This window comes from Carassius auratus, unplaced genomic scaffold, assembly GCF_003368295.1.
Source record: "Carassius auratus strain Wakin unplaced genomic scaffold, ASM336829v1 scaf_tig00050434, whole genome shotgun sequence".
NCBI lineage: Eukaryota > Metazoa > Chordata > Actinopteri > Cypriniformes > Cyprinidae > Carassius > Carassius auratus.
The window spans coordinates 41,653-61,229 of NW_020527158.1; the positions used below are offsets into that span (position 1 = coordinate 41,653).

Consider the following 19,577-nt stretch of genomic DNA (forward strand, 5'->3'; position numbering starts at 1 on the left):
GCTTATTACTATTAGTATATTCTGCATGATCAGTCAGTCCATATTCAACTTTTAAATTAATTTGCAGTTTATAACATTTCATTTGAAATCTAACCATTCTGCATGTACTATTTACACATGTAGAGCTAATAATTATTATACAGGTTACAATACTGTTGTGCATTAGTGTGGCTCCTCTCCTCTTACAGAAGATTAAGTTTCTAAACCTACCCTCTTACCATTAGGCCATGACTGCCCATCGTGATCAAGCATGTTTGCACTACACAACATCAGGATGATCCGACCCTTCCTAACAAAGCTTGCAACACAGCTCCTCATCCAAGCTCTTGTCATTTCTATGCTGGATTGCAGTGCTCTTCTAGCTGGACTAACAGTATGTGCAATCAGGTCTCTGCAAATGATTCAGAATGCAGCAGCAAATCTTGTTTTCTGAGAGCCCGATTCACACCGCTTCTCATCTCTCTGTACTGGCTTCCAGTAGCGGCCCGCATCAAAGTTCAAGACATTGGTGCTTTCCTACAGAACAGCCACGGGCTTCACACTCTCCTACCTCTGCTCTCTCCTATGCATTTTCATCCCCTCCAATGATCTCATTGCAGATTGGCACACAATCAATCTCAAGAACGTTTTCTTGCAATGTTTTTAAGATGTTTTAATTTCACAGTAGTGACAATGTCGAAGCTTAGAAACATTATTGTTACCTGCTGGCTGTCAACAATGAAGCCAATACGTGGATGCCGTTGGATTTACGTCATGTGGCGCCTGTGATTGACAAGCGATGTCGAAGGGGGGGAGGGGCTCTTTTAGTCATGCATAATTAAAAGAAGTTATCGAGCACAATGAAAATGTGACGACATTGGCCAAATTTAAATACATTAAAATCTCAATGATTGAGGTTTATCTGTGCACCTGCCAGTTATTTTGAAATTACAAATTAAAATATGTTTTCCATTTTAATAGATTTTAAAATGTAATTTATTCCTGTGAATGCTCCAGTCTTCGATGTGACATGATCTTTCAGAAATCTTTCCAATATGCTGACTTGCTGCTCAAGAAAAACATCAACATTGAAAACAGTTTTTTTTTCTTCTCAAGATTCTTAGAGAAACAGAAAGTTCAAAAGAACAGTGACAGTGTAACTGCTTGTGTGTGAATAACCAGACTCAACCCAGTAAACTGGACAGTTTTATTTTGACAAGGGTAAAACCAATGTTAAAATAAAATCTGATCTAAAATGCTACTGTTTAGCCAATTTGGTGGTGGAGACGGGGTCACAAATGAAGGGCAGAGGGAACAAAATTAAACACTGAAATTAAAATCCCCCTCAATAGAAAAAAAATTCACAGGTGAAGGGGGTGGGAGAGGAGCAAAATACAAAAGTTAAAAAAGGCTTCACCATCATGTGATCAAGCTTAGCAGTACATTATCAGGGTTATGTATACAAATAAAAACTCCCATGGTTGAATCATGATAACTGCTCTGCTTCAAGTATGTTCACCCTTCTGTTATGTTCTCATCACATCATTTCCTCTTAGCCAGTTAGCAATGAAAAAACAAACATCCTTCAAAATCAAAATGCAGAAAAACCACATTTCATATCCTACCAATACATATATATACTGTATAAATACATACATAAATATACTTTACATACAACAGCCAAAATTTTGAATAAGGAAGATGAGAATGTGGGAGGAGGATGAGGATGATGGTAGTGTGTACGGGCGTGCGTCCCTCTGATCTGATCGGCGTGTCATTGGGTACGGGACGGCACCTGCGCTCTGGACTGGTGCACTCAGTTGCCCCAGTAAGGGGAGCTGCCATAGTTGGACTTGTTGACCTGGGTCTTCTGCTGCATGGTGCTGGACTGGCTTCTCTGGCTTGGCCCACCCTAAGTGAACAAAACACACCAGAGAGACTGGAATCTTGCCATTTAGGCAACTTTTGTATTTGCATTCATATCAATAGCATTAAAATACTAAGAGACAGTGTAGTTATGTTCAGTGTGACTGAAATGACATTAAAAGAATTAAATATTTAACATGTATTCACAGTTTGTTGCTTTTTTGTTCACACATACATTTCAATAATATCTCAGCTATGGTATCAAAGAATAGTTTGAGCTGCTTTCTTTTATTTCAACATTTAGATTCAGTGTGAAAAGGCATTTAAAATAGACAGGGACTGACCTGTCCATCCTGGGTGAGGTGATGATGGAGCAGCTGTGAATGGGGCTGCTGGTGGGCCGGCAGAATGTGAAGGAATTGAGGAGCATATCCAGTGGCAGCACCAGGGGTTAAAGGTCCCGTGCCGCCCAGAGCCGAGGGGAGGTTGAAAGGAGGAGGTGTGCCAGCATGGAAACCCTGCTTATCGAACGGCTGTAGGGAAGAAAAAACTATTTCATTAGATACATCAACAAAATGATTATTACATATTATATATTATGCAATACACGCATACAAACATAAATGTAAAATATTAAATGTTTAAAACAATTAAATAAATAGACGCAAGTACCTGCGTTTTATTGTAAACAGTTCCACTGATGTCTGGCACCCCGGAATTGCTAGAGTTCACAGAGACACCTGGGACACAGTGATTCATCAGGAATCATTTATTGTATGCGATTGCAAACGTTTTGGCAATGGCATAAATTTTGTGTTTTGCAAAGTTTGCTGCTTCAGTATTTGTAGATAATTTTTCCATGTTTCTATGGTATACTGAAATACAATAAGCATATCATACATTTTAAAGGCTTTTATTTCCAAAAAATATATATAATAATGAGTCAATATTTACAGTGTTAACACTTGTTCTTCAGAACCTCTGTAATTCACTCTGGCATGCTGGATATTAGCTTCTGGGCCAATTTCCGGACTGATGGCAATCCATTCTTGTCTTTCTTGAGTTGTCAGTTCAAAATTTGTGGGCTGCTGCTTGTCCACCTGCCTTTTGAGGTCTGACCAAAGGTTTTCCCAGGGATTGAGATCCGGGGAGTTGTCTGGCCACAGATCCAAAATTTCAATATAATGATCTGGGATACACTTTATCACTCTTGCTTTGTGACATGCTGCTCCATCAAGCTTGAAAATGCACGGATCATCACCAAATTGCTCTCGGATCACTGGAGGAAGTCGCTCTTGCAGGATGTTTTGATACCATTCTTTATTCATGGCTGTGTTTTTGGGCAGATTTATGAGAGTGCGCACTCCCTTGGTTTAAAAAGGAATCCCACACATGGATGGTCTTAGGATGCTTCAATTTTTTCAAAATGGTAGCATTTACCCTTTCTTCTCCGAACAATCGATTCTGCAGATGTCCCAAACAGTCGGAAGGGAGCTTCATCAGAGATAATTCATTTGCACCAGTCTTCTGCTGTCCAATCCTTGTTCTTCCTGCAGAATTTCAGTCTGTCCTTGACATTTTTCTTGGAGAGAAGAGGCTTTCACACCATTCTACTGCCAATTCCTAGCAAGCTCTACACTGCTGGTGACACGATTCTGTAGCCGACTCCTCGGGAAGAGACCGTTCTGGTGCTTGCTGGACACTCTGGGACGTCATGAAGACTTTTTCACTGCAGTCGAACCTCTCCTTGAAGTTCTTGATGATCTGGCAAATGGTTCTTTTAGATGCAATATACTCTGTAGCAATTTTCAGTGTGCAACATGAGGCCATTTTGATGCAAAGCGATGATGGCTGCACATGTTGCTTTGGAGGTAACCATTGCTAACGAGAACACAATGTTTGGAAGCATTTCTTACCTCCATCAGCCTGCTCTTATAATCTATTTATTATGATATTGATTTTACCTGACTAGTACTCATTCACACGTTCACATGTGTTGCTGATATGATTAGTCAAATAACGTTAGCTGGTAATTTTGTGTCAGGATCAAAAACATTGAAATTTGTTTTTTTAGTTTTTTTTTTGGCCAATGAAGCTTTTAGCAATTCTTTAAAATGCATCTATTAATCTAGAAACAATGCGAATGAACACCACAACAGCTTAAGCTGCAAACTTTCCAAAACACAAAATGTATGTCACTGCCAAAACCTTTGGCCATGACTATACATAATAATAAAAAACCACCATGTGAAGTGCAAGTATGTTTGTACCTTTCCCTGGGCCGGAGGCAGCAGATTTGGCCTGTGTTTGGGAAGAGTTACTGTAACCTTTGCTGTACTCAGTCCCTGCTGGGCCTTGCGTCAAGTCATCGTACCCTTAAAATATATATAAAAAACAACAACAATGCTTTAATACTCAACAGCATAAGGCATGCATGAGAATTTGTGTATATATTTAATCTGCACATACCTGAGCTAAAGGCATGTTGGCCGTAGCCGCTGGGCTGCTGGAATGGCGTTGTTGGGTTGCTCAATCCCATGCCATGCTGCTTGGCCGAAGCAGGGGGCATGAACATAGTGGGGCCGTACTGGAATGCGCTGGGCACGCCAGGCACACCGGGGTAGTAGGGAAGGCCTGTGTAGCTGTATCCAGGGGGCAGGGCTGGGTTTAGGAAGGTTTGTTGTGTGTTGTGATGGCCCTGCGGCTGGGGCTGGTTCTGTCCTTGGCTCTGAGCCTGCGGAGGCTGCGCTGTCTGTGGGGCATGAGCAGCAGACAGGCTGGTAGAGGGAGCTGGTGAGTTGGAATCACCTCTGCTGAACTTTGTGACATCACCTAAATGATGAAAAATGCAATTTGTTGCATCATTAGGAATCAAATGTTACAGACCATTAAAAAGCAAATGTAGTACCTGAGTAAGGGTTACTGGCGAGGCTCCCATCTCTGCCAGACAGCATAGCAGTGGGCCCTGGGAATGTGATCCCATAGTAATCCTACAGGGATCAGAAAAAGCAAAGACTACAGAGTGAACATTTGGCCAGACTAGGGCTGTCAATTATTTACAGTACATTTATTATGCATCCAAAACCATTTATTGACACTGAACTTGAGATGAACTGAACTTTTAAGATCATGTGCACAAATACTGTCATTTTAATGAATATTTTAAATATTTTTTGCCCACTTTAAATGTCACAAGTCCACTTTCCAATTTTAATTTGTGTGTATGTGTAAAGACCTCTAACACTAGCTTGCTCTATTCTTTTTTCTATACTATCTGTTTTCTTTATATCATTTAAAATCCCATGCTACGTGTATGGTGTTAACCTAACTGAAACTTGTTATAGCTCATATATCATTGCTCTTTCTGTTGTTTTTGATTGCTTCCACTGTCCTCATCTGTAAGTGGCTTTGGATAAAAGCGTCTGCTAAATGAATAAATGTAAATGTAATTTGCCAGGAATCTACAGTGTACAATGATAACATTATCTCAAATACTCATGATTACATAAAATAATCATAATCATGCGATTATGTAAAGACAACAACAAGCCTGGGTCAGGCTGATTAGTCTTTGGGCTTTTTGAGCTGATAACGGCACATGCGTGGCCCATTAACAGATGTTAGCTCTCCAATTCTTTCAAAATGATTCCTATCAGCAGCCTTATAAATGTGTGAATATCAGCAGTTATGTTCATATCTTTTATCATAGACCTACATCTGCCATTCTAATAGTAAAGAAAATAAAGCAGTTTGAAAAGAAAACATGAAGCTCAGTAGCAGCACTAGAGGGAATTCGATGGGCTCAGACTCACCATTGGTAGTCTGGATTGGAGCATGTGGAGGTCTTCATAGCCATAAATCTGCTGTATGACACAAACAAGAACTTTCAGCATTTTACAGACTATAAATTTTACGGAAATCAATGAAGTATTTCAATATTCACAGATTTAATGCTTGTACTGGGTCACAGAATGAAAGTCTCTCTCACACACACACACACACACAATAACACACCACTACAGAAGAGGACTGAAAACTGATTTAAGAGGAGGACGGTTCTTACCGGATAGGCAGGCAGCAGACCTCCAGGTCCCATGATGTACTGGTTAGGCAGCAGTGGAGGAACCCCCTGAGAGAGATTAGGAGGAGCTTTACCTGCACACAGACAGCAAAGAGATTTTGGAGAATGAAGAATAGCAGATCACCCAACTCCAATGGATGCTGGAGCTGATGATTAGAATTGAAGCAAATATGAAAACTACTGTTTTTTAAATACAGTACATGCTTGCACCATGAAGTCACTGTGACAGAATCATTACAGAATTATGCACATTTGTTTGCAAAGGTCTATATGTTTGCGGAATACAATCACAGTACCATTTTAGCATCCTGGTAACCAAGCCTCAAAATACTAGTGACCCACAATATTTTTTAAACTGTTGTACTAATACTACGGTTTTACACAAAATTAAAATACACGTAATGTAAAAGTACTTTAGCTAGTCACTATTACATCAAAGCTTTACTTCAAATCATATGTATGCAAAAAACTTTGAAGTGTTGGGCAAGGGCCGGAGGAGTAATTGCAAATGAGCAACACCTGCGCCACTCACCGCTCTCGAGTCCCACGGAGGAGCTCCGGAAGGATAAAGGGAGGAGTTATGACAGTGAAGGACGAGAGAAGACCAGGCCTGGGTTTTATTTTGTGTTTTTGTTTTTGTTTGTGCGAGGCAGTCGTCCGTGAGGAGCTGTCGCGCTGTTTTGTGTTTATTTAATTATTAAAGTTTGATTTAAATGTTCGCCGGTTCCCGCCTCCTCCTCGCCATGACTATGAATATTTTTACATTACGTTACGTTATAGATGTATTAAATTGATCAAAAGTCACAGTAATGTTTTTAATGCTGCTCTATTTACTAAAAAGAAAAAGTAAAAAAAATATATCAGTTTACAAAAAAAAAGCAGCCATTTCCAACATTAATATTAAACGTTTCATAAGCACTCAGCACAGAAATAAATTACATTTTCAAATTAGAAAATTACACAATGTAACTTGTTTACAGCATTTTTGATTTAAAAACAAATGCAGCCTTGTTGAGCATAAGACTCCTAACATTTTAATAGTTGTGTATATATTAGGGCTGTCCCTTTTTATTCAATATTCGAATATGCATTCGAACATGACGTGAAATATCCGTAATCGAACTATAAATAAAATATCCGGTTTTTAAAATGCCATGTGTAGCGCATTTTTTACAGTCTATGATTAAACAGTTTTTTTTATTTTATTCTTTGCCATCTTATCCAGTAGAGGGCACTCTAGACGTATTGTAGCGTACGCCCCTGACCAAATCAAGCGAATAATAGCTAGTAGCCAGGCACTTCTGTGCACTCTGAACATGTGTTCTCCACTGCGAGGAACATTGTAAATAAAAAAGAGACCTGCACTTAATCCAGATAAGTTGATAGACTGGTGTTTCTTGCAAACAATATTAAGAAATGAATTACTCCTGCTGCTGTTTAAATTGTCACATTACTGTTTGTGCCTGTTCTGAATCGTTTTTCTTTTCTTTTTTCATTTAGCCTATTGTTGTGGGATATGCATAGTGGCACTTCTTCATATAAATTGATATTTGAAGTTGATAACCTGCTGTTTCAAACATTAAGTATCCATCGACGGTCACGTAGATATTCGAATATATTTGAAAAATACTGCATGCTATTCAATATCCGTTCGAATTAGATTTTTTCAAAAGTGACAGCCCTAGCATATGTATATATAAATCATAAAGCATTATTTAAATTTGATTTTCGCAAGCTTTAAAAAAACGAATGAATTAGGAATTAAAATCATAGCCGAACACCCACACTCTAACCGTACTAACCATAAGGAAACATATCTAAATGATATGAAGGGTTTCAGAATACTTCATGGTAACTTGATATTCGTTTATGATTAAAATGATGTGACGACACTGATGCGTGGCCTCTCTCACCGCTGGAGGAAGACAGTAGCTGGGCAGTCCGGACACCGGAAGGTGTGCTACCGTTGATGATGTGACCCAAAACTCCAGACCCGTGAAGACTGTTGCTGCCACTCGCAGAGCTGTTAACACTGCTGCTGGGCAAAACGGACACAGGCGGCGAGGAAAATGCCATTGATGAGGGGGCGAGAGAGTTCACGCTGTCCACACTGGTATACTGAGGACAAATACAAATGGAAGTGGTGAATACAAGTGTGTGCATGTGTTTGTGTCCGTGTGTGTGTGTGTATCCTACAGAACTCACTGTAAGTGAAGATGTGGTACAAAGTGCTGACACAGAGGAATGGCCACTGCTCACATGACTACAGGAAAAACAGGCAGAGTCACAGATACAAGTAGCCCACATAACGTTTTTGAGGAAAGAACTGTTCAAAGAAAAGTTACAAATAAGCATCTCGCTCACCTGCTGAGGGGAGGTAAGCTGGCCGAGGACAGCTCAGATGCCAGGCTGGGCAACGCAGAGCTGTGTGATGTAACAGAAGGGGGCAACAGTGAGGATGGGGCAGACGAGGCAACATTTGTGCTGCTGCCCAGAGAGGGAGACTCCTGTTTTGGAGTGGAGGAACTCGATGTGGCTGATGAAGAAGGCATAAATGTCATAGGTTACAAAAATAAAGAGCAAAAAATACATCTTTAAATGTACAGTATACCTCACAGAAAGAAAGGTAGAACTGAGGAGTTTGACTTACTGTCTAAAGCAGCAGAGGTCCTTACACCATTGAAACCGTTCTGTCAGAAATGGAAACAAAGTTTACTGAATCAATATAGGCAGCATAAACTCCTTTATTGTGCACTAACGAAATCAATCCATGGAACAACTAGAGAGCACCTACACAACTGCTCAAAAATTGTTTTATAAAAAAAGACTTGAGCTCACAAAGACTGCATTTACTTGATCAAATATACAGTAATATTGTGACATTTTGACAAATTTAGAACTGATTTCTATTTTAATATATTTTAGAATGTACAAATCTGAGTTTTCAGTAGGGATGTCAACGATTAATCGATGATCGATTAATTGTCGATAAGAGATGCAATCGATTAAGGCTGTCGATGGTCGGTTAACCGATTCAATGTTGGGCTGTGTGCGGCTCATGCGCACTCAACACGTGCGAGCGGCTGTGAGTGACGGTGACGATATATAAAAGCATCATCATTCATTCACAATGTACAAATTAAGCTTTTAATGTGATTTAAACTTTAAAGTACATTAAAATAGAAACAACATAAAAGTTCTTCAACATTAAATGCAATAGAAATGTAGTTACTAATCATTTCATCAGATAACTGTTTTATATCGTGCGCTTTGCAGGGCTGCGGGACACAGTGACAGGACAGGTAGTCTATTCATTCCTACAACTTGTTAATTCATTCCTACGAATTATTAATGTGGCAATTGTCCATGTTTCATTAATTTTGTTCCCTAAATAACCCATGATTTAAGTGAAATAAGGGAACAAATTAATAAATCGAACGAATTCTTAATTCATGAAATCTTTAATTTCCCTTCCCATGTTTACCACAGTAAGAGATGCGAAAACAGTTATTAAAAGCGAAAGATAATAAAATAAACCTGGGAAATTAGAGGGTTAGACTATGAAGATTTAGGAAAAGAAACAATGCCTAAATATACTGAATTTGTGGAAATTCGTGACCAACCGGCAAACCAGAACAAAGCCGCGTAAATGAAGACTATGGGGTCCAAAAGCATGGTCGCGATCTAACATTTTTCAGTTAACCTATTATTCCTCTAATAAACAAAGCTTTTATACCACACTTGTCATAATCAGATCTTATCATTTCTAAATAAATAATTGCTGGATTCAAAACAGCGATTAATAGGCGCTGTGACCGACACATTCCTGGAGCATTCACTGCTGTCACTAAACGGTGACGCCGAGCATCGTTCACAAGTTTCTGCATGGACCTGACTAGGGCACAGGTTCTAAGCCCTGGGACAAAATGGGATGCTTTAAGGAAAATTTATAACCTACTAAGTAATAGGCCCAACATAAAAATAACAATTTGTTTTCATGTTTTTTTTTTTTTTTTTTTTTTTTTTTTTTAAATAGGCTATGCGAAATATATCCGACTTAAATAGGCTAATTAAGATTAACGGATTTAAAACAGAAGTGTGGGCGCTCCATAAGTTCACAAAAAAAAAAAAGGATGACAACGCATTCTGTTTGTTTGCTTTATTTTACAAGAGCACAAATCTTCTGTTTTTATTGTGAGTGTGCACAAATGAAAGTAAACACTTTTGCGGAAAATATATATTTTTTCAGCTGTTTCGATCGCCCCGGAGCCTGCTGCACACGTATATTCTAGCGATTCAAACTTACATCGCAGTCTGTTCATTATCAAAATAAAATAGTCAACTAAACATTAAAAGGTTACATTGGTCAGTTTAAATAGACCGTGGTATACCGGTCCACTCTGCTGTTATGCCAAGGACGTTTTTGCTCAGAGGATCATCTTTTCCGTCTATATGCGAATGCGTGTTAAGTACAAGCCTAGTTTACATTATAAATAATAGTTTAACATTCAAATACATTGCGAATATGGAAACATTTCGATTTGTGCCGAATGAGACATGAGCAATAACCTCCAAATAAATCTAGCCAAAGCCGCGCTCGCTCATCCTCGTCTGCACGCATGCACTGTCACGATCTAATGCGCTGTATGCCGGATTTTTAAAAATCTGACATTTTCTAGGACAGAATCCAGCAGGATCAAATTAATGTGAGCAACTGTGTTTTGGTGCAGCAGCGCCGATGTAGTTCACTTAATGTGCAGCGCAGTCACACGCGCTCCACATTTCGGATAATTTTATACAATAATGTCAGTTGAAAACATTGCAATTGTGATTTAAAATACAACAACGAGCACCACAAAACCATTTAAAGAGGCGCGTTCAGCATTCTCCGTGCGGGATTGGAAACTGTCAACAAAGTAAAATGACCTCAAAAGTATGGCGCGCTCTCTTCATTTTATCAAATGATCATAATCGCATCTATTCATTTTATAATCCTGCTACTAGCATTTTATTCAGACTAAAACCTCTTTAATTCAAGTGAGAAAGCGTTTTGTGTGTGTGTGTGTGTGTGTGGCTTTTGCACATCCTGTCATACCGCTGACTGCGTGCCTGCAATAGACGCATTTTGCAGTATTATGGTTAACGATTAATCGATTAATTGATCGTTAATTTAAATGACGATCGATCATGGAAATAATCGAAATTTGACATCCCTAGTTTTCAGAAGTCATTACTCCAGTCTTCTGTGTCACATGATCCTTCAAAAATCATTGTGATATGCTGACTTGGTTCTCAAAAAATGTATTTCTTATTAACAATGTTGAAAACAGTTGTGCGGATTATTTTTTTGCATAATGTTTTTGTAGAAAATGTGAAAAGAACAGGATTTATTTGAAACAGAAATCTTCTGTAATATTATAAATGTCTTTACTATCATAATTGAATGCATCCTTTCTGAATGAATGTATTAATTTAGTTAAAAAAATCGTTTAGAACCCCAAACCTTTCCTCAACAGTGTAAATTAGGAAATTCTTGGTTGATGTAACCCTTTAACTGAGAATTCAACTTTACATTTTCATGGCTCTGTAGTTATAAAACATCTAAATCTACAGTTTCTCTGTCCAGTACTCACAGTCACAGGCCCAGAAGGCTCCTTGCTCTGAGAGAAGGTCAGTCTTGAGTGAGGAGCCACACCGCAGTCAAAGCTGTTACCCGCTGATGATGCAGCAGAGGAGGAAGAGGAGGATGAAGAGGACGAGGGGCCCACGGCCAAGCTGGGAGTGGTGTGGGAGGGGGCGAGACTGGGGAGAGGTACTGAAGGAGAGGGGTAGATGCTGTCAGAAGAGGCCAGAGGCAGCAGCAAAGGGACCGGACTAGTCAGAGATTCACTGCAGGGGAGATCATGGGAAATGTATTAGCATGCAGACTGGAGATTACTTTATAGCTGAAGAGAGAACATTTGATTTAGAAAAATTATCAATACATGAAGAACGCTGCTCAAGGAAAAAGCACTTAAATACAATTTAGACATTTTGTCCTCAACCTGATTGGTTTAGAGTAGAGGCTGCTCTGTGACTGAGGAACCACCACAGCCTCCCTTAAAGGTTCACTGCTGCAGTTCTCCGACTGGCCAAAGTCCGGCAGGGCAGATTCTGAACCGAAGTCCAGGGCTCCAAACTGCACATTTAGACCGGACACATCCGCTGAGCCAGGCATCTCTACAGCAGATGCGGGAATCTGGATGTGTACAAATACACGCATTAAAAAGGCAGCAGCATATACTGACAAAACATCAATGGAAACAATAAAAGCGTATTTCTGTAACAATTACAGGGTTTACACACTATCACTCTAAAGTTGGAGTCAGTTAGTTTCATATAAGATGATTTAAATATTTTGTGCTCCTGACTTTAATTAACATTAATGCAAGCAGAAAACATAATGACAATAAAACATAAATGGACTCCAGAGCAATTCATTCATGCATTTTTTTAATATGCTCTCCTCACTATTCAAAATTGGGTTGCGAAGGCCATTTCATTTATGTTTATCTACAAACTGTAGTTAGTAATAGAGCGTTCATGACCTTCTCAGTTATTTTTGTATTCTCTAGTCACCTTGGAAGTAGGAGGCATCCGTCGCTTTTGAGTTTTTATCTGCCGCTGCTGCTGAGTGCTGCTGCCCTGAGATTCGGCTGCCTGTGAGGGGGCCATCAAGGGCCCATCACGATGCTGAGAAGATTCAGGTGCTTTCGGAAAGGCTTCCAGTGTGCCCGGGGCGGGTGAAGAGGTGCTCAGGGAGGGAGGGCTGGGTTGCCTGCCTAAGGGCCCCGTGTGAGTCAGGGAGCCCTGCTGTCGCTGGGCGAGTTGGCTTAGCACCAAAGATGGCTCTGGCTGCATCTGAAACTCCCCTACAGTGCAGAAAATTAAGGAAAGTCATATTGACATCAAGTCGTGTTTGACTAAATTAATAAATGGATGCAGTATGAAGAAGTTCAAAGAAATTAACTTTATCAATTGTTTTAAAAGATGCTTGAATATGTTATTTGTGTAGAAACATGCAAAGCCACGTGTTTGTTTTTCCGGGTCAGTAAAGCAACTGTAACACTCACGACTGAATTGGGAGGGGAGTGAAGTGGAGCTCTGTGTTCCAGGAGGTTTGATATCCCAGGAGGAGGAGGGGACAGACATCCCCGTCCCCACCAGCCCCCCTACAGGGGTGCAGTTGGTCCCTGTGCTGGAGGGCTGAGAGGTAAGCTGCCCAAGACCAGGCCCCTTCAGCTGTTCCAGTATTTGCTGCCCGGCCGTCTGCCCGAGTTTTGGACCACCCAGCTCTCCAAAACCAGAACCCAAAACAGAGGACTGGAAAAAGACACGAAGGACAAGTGCCATGAGGACGCCCATTCAGATTTCACCTAGCCAGCTCTAGTGCTTTTGTACAATATACCACAATACACCTAGTCGTAAAATAACTAGAAGCAAAACTGTTAAAAAAAGATAAAAGTTGTAGAATATGTGATTGAAGCACCCTTAACATAGGTACACTAGTTACTGCCATTCATCCTCTAGGAAAACAGTTTTTTAAATGCAATAAATGAGGCCTATGGATTGTCTCACTAGGGTGGCGTGCGTGTAGCTGTTGGAACTGGCAGAAGTGCCTCCGTTGCGAGCAGGCTGGTGGTGGGAGTTTGTAAAAACCAGACTGTGGCCAAGCCCCTGAGAGGAGCCCACAGCCTTAAGACCCCCCACCTCCTCTCGATCCACAGGCTTCTGCAGCAGAGTCGATAGGTCCAGACTACAATGAATTACACAAAACACATAAGCAATTTGCAATTGCTGTAACTGTTAAAAACCCCAGTTTTGACTTTATTACCTTTGGCCAGGTGTGATGTGGTTCTCAGTTGGAGGTGCACAAGAGGAAGTGAACACTTTGGTCTCAGAGAGCTTTGGAGAATAAAAAGGGATGGTTAGTACTTTTATTTTTGTAGCAAAAAAAACTTTAATATTATATATGACTACAGTCTACAAATATAAGATGAGATGTTATGAAAGAGATATTATAAAATGATATAAGCGATACATTAATATTATATAGAAATAGCAATATATAACAATAATTTAAATTATATTATAACATTTCTATTGTAATAGCTGTAATTTGTATACTTAAAATACTAAGGCTTATGAATTTCAAGCTCTGGAAATCCCATGGTGCACAGGAAGTTAATTATAGAGCCTGACTCACACTCACATCTTCACTCCAGTCTTCAGCTGCCCACTCGTCCAAAGTGTTCTGCCATGCCACTGAACAGAACATGTCAGAGAGAAAGAGAGATGAGAGTGGGGCTAAAGATTTAGAAATGTGTTCTGTGCAATAGAGGTCTCTTACCTGTCCCATCTGTAGTATCGTTGGCCCCCGTTTCCCAGACATCAGCGTGTGAATTTGACTTCCCACTGTCTGTGGTGTAGTCTGCAGGGTTAAAGATCCTGCAGAAGGATACACGGAGAGTGAGACAGGGTCTCGGGTGGCTGCAGTATGATAATGAGTATTATTTTAGGTTAAAATATCATCAGCGGTGATAGTCACCCCATCCCCTGTGCGGTAAACCTGCTGATAACTGGAGCCCGACCTCTGCCTCTTCCTCCAGACACTGTGAAAAAACAACAACTCATAAACACTAGGGGAGGAGTCAGGATGGTCAAACATCCTAAATGTCCAACAGCTAGATTCCACTTTAAAAAGGGAGATGCAGCTTCTCACAAAAGATTTTAATGCACTTAATGTACTTTCTGTTAATTTAATTCTGTGAAATTCATCCCCTTTAATGCACCACTGTTACAGAAATCAAAGCACCGCTTACAATCTTTTAAATCAATTGCTATGAGCAATATGGAAGACATGAGTTTAATATTTCCCTAAAACTGAAAACTCATGCAGGGAGTACAACTGATGCATATGACAGAGTAGATGTAGTATGTGCGAGCTCACCTCTCCCTCTTCCCCTGCGGCCACGGTCAGCACCTCTCTCAACAGCAGCAGGGTCCACACCATTCTCCTCAGTCCTTGCTATATAGATAATAACGAAACATCACAGATAAACATTTAAAATGTAAACACTACTTACACAAAATCACATGGAAAGAAATGAATGTGTAAATATTGCTACTGAATCCAAACCAAACAGCTATGTAAACAGAAGGAAATCTCATCAACACACTCACCTGGCCTGTTGCGACTGGTTCCTCTGCCGCGACGGCTCGGTCCTCCACGACCCTTACTGCTTTCCCTCTCTTTCTTCTCTCTGTTCTCCTTGTTTTCCTTACTCACTGTGGAGGTGGAATCCTTTCCAATACTTTTCTTTTTCCCAACTGTTTCCCAACTGGTCTGTAACATGATGGAGAGATAGATGAATTAGCAGCAGTCAGAATGTACCAAAAAACAAAAAGAAGATAATAGCACAGGAGGTGTCAGGTATTAATGCAGCGTCATTTTACATAACTGATTTAGAAGTTTGCTAATCATTACTGTAGAATGATTATTGCTGGTGAAGGACATTTAGGATCTTGTTTTATATGACGCAGAGGTCTGTTATGACACAGGATTACTTTCTGATCAACACTACAGAAGTGACCCACTTTCTATTTTAGAGTTTCATTCCCAGAAATTATTCAAACAAATCCTAGTCTATAAGCAGAGGCCTCTCAAATTTCACCCCAACAATAGTCACTGATGATCTGTAAAGTACATTAGCATCAATCACACAAGAACCTGGATATTAATAACTGAATGTAGTATGTTCATCATTAAGCTTTAAAAAAAGAAAAGAAACAAAAAACATGCAGAATAATTATAAATAATTTCAGCTACACAAATCATTGCTCTGCCTTTACAGGTCTGCCACAAAACAGCTGACAATAGCAAAGTTTTCAGTTTAACCAGTTTCCCTTTTTTTTTTTTTATCTCATCATATGTTTTAGTGCCTAGTAAGTGGTCTAGCCATGTGCATTAAGGATGTGCGATAATAACAAGAAAATTATATCTCAATATTTTCTGGAATTCTTCATATTCTGTGAGGTGGCTAGTTTGCAGGAGTAACAGAAATTAACTTTTAAGTTTAAATTGATTTTTACCTTTTATGGGCATTTTTACCTTTATAAGACCAATTTGTTTTTCTAACCTATAAATGTATGCATCGTCTTTTGAACCAAATTCTTCATGTATAGGTAATTTCAAGAGTGATAAAGTGATAGAAAATATTTATTTGTAAAATAGGGGTTTTATGGAGAGTGTGTATAAAATAAGTTTAAAATGAACAAGTGTCTTAAACCTCAAGGGACTTTTTGGCCAACCAGCTTATTCCTGCTTGAAAAGCTAAATATTATTGATAGTGTAAAAAACATTTAAAGCACATGCTGATTGATGGATTAGCATTACTCAACATTACTTCCTACCTTCCAGCAACACTACATTCAATGAAGGTAAAATAATAAAAAAATAACATAATAGTTCATAATAGTAGAATCGGAACCTGAAAATTGTATACTGTAATATATGTTAAATTTTGACATTGCCAACCTTTAAATTAATTTGACAGTAAGTAATAAACAGTATTGAGCATTGAGTAGTTGAGTATTGTGCATTTTTCCTTACCACTATTTTTTAATAGTTGTTTAATGATTTTAATGTAACCAGAATCGGAAACAGAACTGTTAGGTGGAACCGGAACAAGAAAATGTCTAACAATTTCCAGCCATAATAATTACCCAATGATAAAACTGCGAGTAAAAGTTCCTCCCATCTTATTTTTATTCCCTTTAGGGGTTCTGTAGTACACATCATTTTCTTTCCGAACACGATATTGGATGCAGCAGAATGTGGGGGGAGGGGGGAAATCATGATGCTGACTCATATTTTTGCTGGCTCGAATTATTATTTTTTTCTACATACTCTATAATGTCAAATTGCATATTGTTTAAACAACAATTCGATATTATTGTAGACAAATTTATATTGCACACCCCATAATGTGCAGCTGTTGGATGGGATTCTTACCGCATCAGAAGTTCCTTCGAGCAGGAAGTTGATGGCTCTGTTGACATCCTCGTTGCAGTCATGAAGAGCAACCATGCAATCGTCTTGGTTCTTCCCTGTAACCTCCATGAGCTGTGAGCAAATATGGACATCATTAGGATTAATAGAGGAGTTAAAACATAATTTACTCTGAATCAAAAGAGATTCTCATACCTGTTTCACTTTATCCTCAAAATCTGCATCGTTCTTGTCATAGATCATCTGAGCCAGTCGGATCTGTTCGGCTGTAGCCTGTAATTGGAAGCATAAGAATATAAGTTATGAACATCAGAATGAGTGACTAAGAATCAATATAAAAAAATATTTTAAAAAAAGAATTGAATTGTCAGATTCATGGCCAAGACATATCACACACAAGTGGAAGCAGACATGGTCCACAGAGTGTGTTTGGCTACAAGCCTACTTCACAGTATATACTGTATAATTCCTTCCACTTTGTTAAACAAAAGTATGCATTTATTAAATTACTTGTTATAAGTTTGTGAAACGTGTTAATCTAATAATAACAATTTAGTAGTCAATCTAGATTTTCATATATGCCTGCAGTACATTTTATGTTTTTATTTTAGTGGTTTTAATTTGAGCACTGGCAGCATTTTCTCCTGGAGAAGCGGTGTTCAATTCTTCTTCTTAAAAGCCAAACACGTTCATCTCTCTCGGTTTTCGAGCATCCGATCACAAGTATTGCATTACAGGGATAGCCAGACCAATATCTAATCCTGTCATGATTTACTCACGCTCATGCTATTCCAAACCTGAATGAAAATTTTGAATATCACTCACTTCCACAGTATGGACCAAAAAAAAAAAAACTATGGAAGTCAATGGGGCACAAAACTGTTTAGTCACCAACATTCTTTTCTGTTCCAAAATTCATAAAGGTTTGGAATGGCATAAGGGGGAAATAAATGATGAAAATGTTCATTGTTGGGTGGACTAGTCCTTAAAGATGCCACAAACAGCTCAACTTAAAAGTGAGGCTTAACAGCAATCTGCTCTGTTATGTAAACTCCCCCTAAATCACGCATATTCTGGGATACAGTACCCAGCAGATTATGGTCATACTGTGCACTGCAGAAATAATTTGGTTGCCTGTTGTTATTCTTAACATGGCATATGTTTCCATATGTTGTTTACTCACCTGAAGCTGTTTCTGTGGTTGTGTGGTCTGTGTGGTAGTGGGCAGCGCTTTGTCCCGAGTGCCCTGGGCTCGTTCGACGCCCACTGAGGTCATCATATACAGTATATACAAAACAATGTATGTACAAAACAGAAAAATCTGGAAGAAAAACAAGGCCAAAAACAGGAAGAGGTTATTATATCGAAACAGCTTCCATGTCCTAGTCTCTAACCCAATATTTGCAGACAGCAGACGAGTTTTGTTCAAGCAAGCTAGCTGACGTTTTCTGCAGAACTTCCCTTCAGTGTCCCACGCAGCGCCTGGCTAACACACAAGGGCTGTATCAGATTTCCTTTCTCCTAAACCCAGTTGGGCAAGATTGAGCAATACTCTGACCGCAAGAAACCCTTGTAGAAAAAAACAATTGAGCTTATCCGAGCCCCGCTGAAATGAAGAGCACGCCACGAGACCACACTGGTGTCCCCTAACACTTCACAACTAGCCTGTAGTGTCCTTCTAAAATGCTCACACTCAGATCACATCACATAGTCATTCCTCACGCATACCGAATGACAACTTAGTCCTCAAACAGAAGAACATGGAGGAATGTTTATTGCTTAACATTCTTGAATCTACATTGAAGCGTGTATTGATATTCATCTCCCTCTTCAATGTTTACATAAAAAAAAAACAATTTAAGGTGGCAGACTCTTAGTCCTGCTGGTAGAGACCTTTTATATAACCCACGAAACGCACATTTACACAACAACTTCAGATGTTGAAAGAAGGAAATATTAAAGGGATAGTTTAAAAAGTCATTTCAAAACCTGCATTATTTTCCATCTTTTATTCTTTCCTTCGTAATCACGCCATATTACCTGTCCAGTTAGAAAAAAGCACAGTCAAAGTAGTCCATATTCCAGGTATTTTGAAGTCAAACAATAGCTCTGTGTACGGCTGCACAATTAATAAAATTTCTAATCACGATTACAATTATAGATGCCACAATTCTGTAATCGTTCAAAGTCGCAATTAATCGTTCAAAGTCCACTTATGTAAATCTGCGATCCTTAAGATGTGTTTTTTTCTTTTTTTCTACAGGTTATCTTAAAGGTTTTTCCATTGTTTTAATTTTAGTTTTAGTATAAAATTATAATACCATGTCTTTTTGTATATTTGTACTTTTTTATTTAAAGAAGAAAACAAACCAATGTATTGTTCACATTTGAGGTTTAACACTATAGAAAAAAATAAAAGTTGTCCCAGTGGTTCACATTTTTATTTGCTTTACAAAATATCCACTGGCCTCAAACTGGAGTAAACACATTTATTAATTTATTTTTACCGTGACCCGTGCAACTTTGTATGTTTTGTCATGACACTAAACTTTTAGATACCTATGAATTTTCACAATTTCTCAATTCGATACCCCTGCAAAA

General features: G+C 39.0%; 1 protein-coding gene across 4 annotated transcripts; it reads right to left on the bottom strand.

Annotated features, from left to right (window-relative positions):
- Nucleotides 1-1,172: 1,172 nt before the first annotated feature.
- Nucleotides 1,173-18,327, bottom strand: LOC113089593 (ubiquitin-associated protein 2-like). 4 transcript variants are annotated; one of them, XM_026256068.1, is made up of 26 exons: nt 18,160-18,327; nt 17,172-17,249; nt 16,980-17,090; nt 15,149-15,311; nt 14,916-14,993; nt 14,535-14,577; nt 14,316-14,413; nt 14,178-14,230; nt 13,800-13,870; nt 13,544-13,721; nt 13,039-13,288; nt 12,545-12,837; nt 11,971-12,164; nt 11,560-11,815; nt 8,577-8,616; nt 8,291-8,462; nt 8,132-8,189; nt 7,840-8,044; nt 5,909-6,000; nt 5,658-5,708; nt 4,754-4,835; nt 4,315-4,677; nt 4,116-4,220; nt 2,518-2,585; nt 2,190-2,378; nt 1,173-1,891 (listed from the first exon to the last, which is right to left on the bottom strand). In XM_026256068.1, the coding sequence occupies exons 1-26, from the start codon at nt 18,253-18,255 to the stop codon at nt 1,796-1,798; spliced, it is 3,483 nt and encodes a 1,160-aa protein (XP_026111853.1). In that variant the 5' UTR covers nt 18,256-18,327; the 3' UTR covers nt 1,173-1,795. The 4 variants fall into 4 exon arrangements, with proteins under 4 accessions (XP_026111853.1, XP_026111851.1, XP_026111850.1 ...); XM_026256066.1 differs by having other exon boundaries at nt 14,172-14,230; XM_026256065.1 differs by having other exon boundaries at nt 14,514-14,577; nt 18,160-18,326.
- Nucleotides 18,328-19,577: the final 1,250 nt, after the last annotated feature.

What these genes read in the sequence shown, in the direction of transcription:
- LOC113089593 (XM_026256064.1), bottom strand. Translation starts at nt 18,255, where the DNA reads ATGATGACCTCAGTGGGCGTCGAACGAGCCCAGGGCACTCGGGACAAA. An exon ending in TTTACCGCACAGGGGATGGG is followed by an intron (nt 14,414 to 14,513) that starts GTGACTATCACC and finishes ATCCTTCTGCAG; the next exon opens with GATCTTTAACCCTGCAGACT. An exon ending in GCTACTGTCTTCCTCCAGCG is followed by an intron (nt 6,001 to 7,839) that starts GTGAGAGAGGCC and finishes GTCTGTGTGCAG; the next exon opens with GTAAAGCTCCTCCTAATCTC.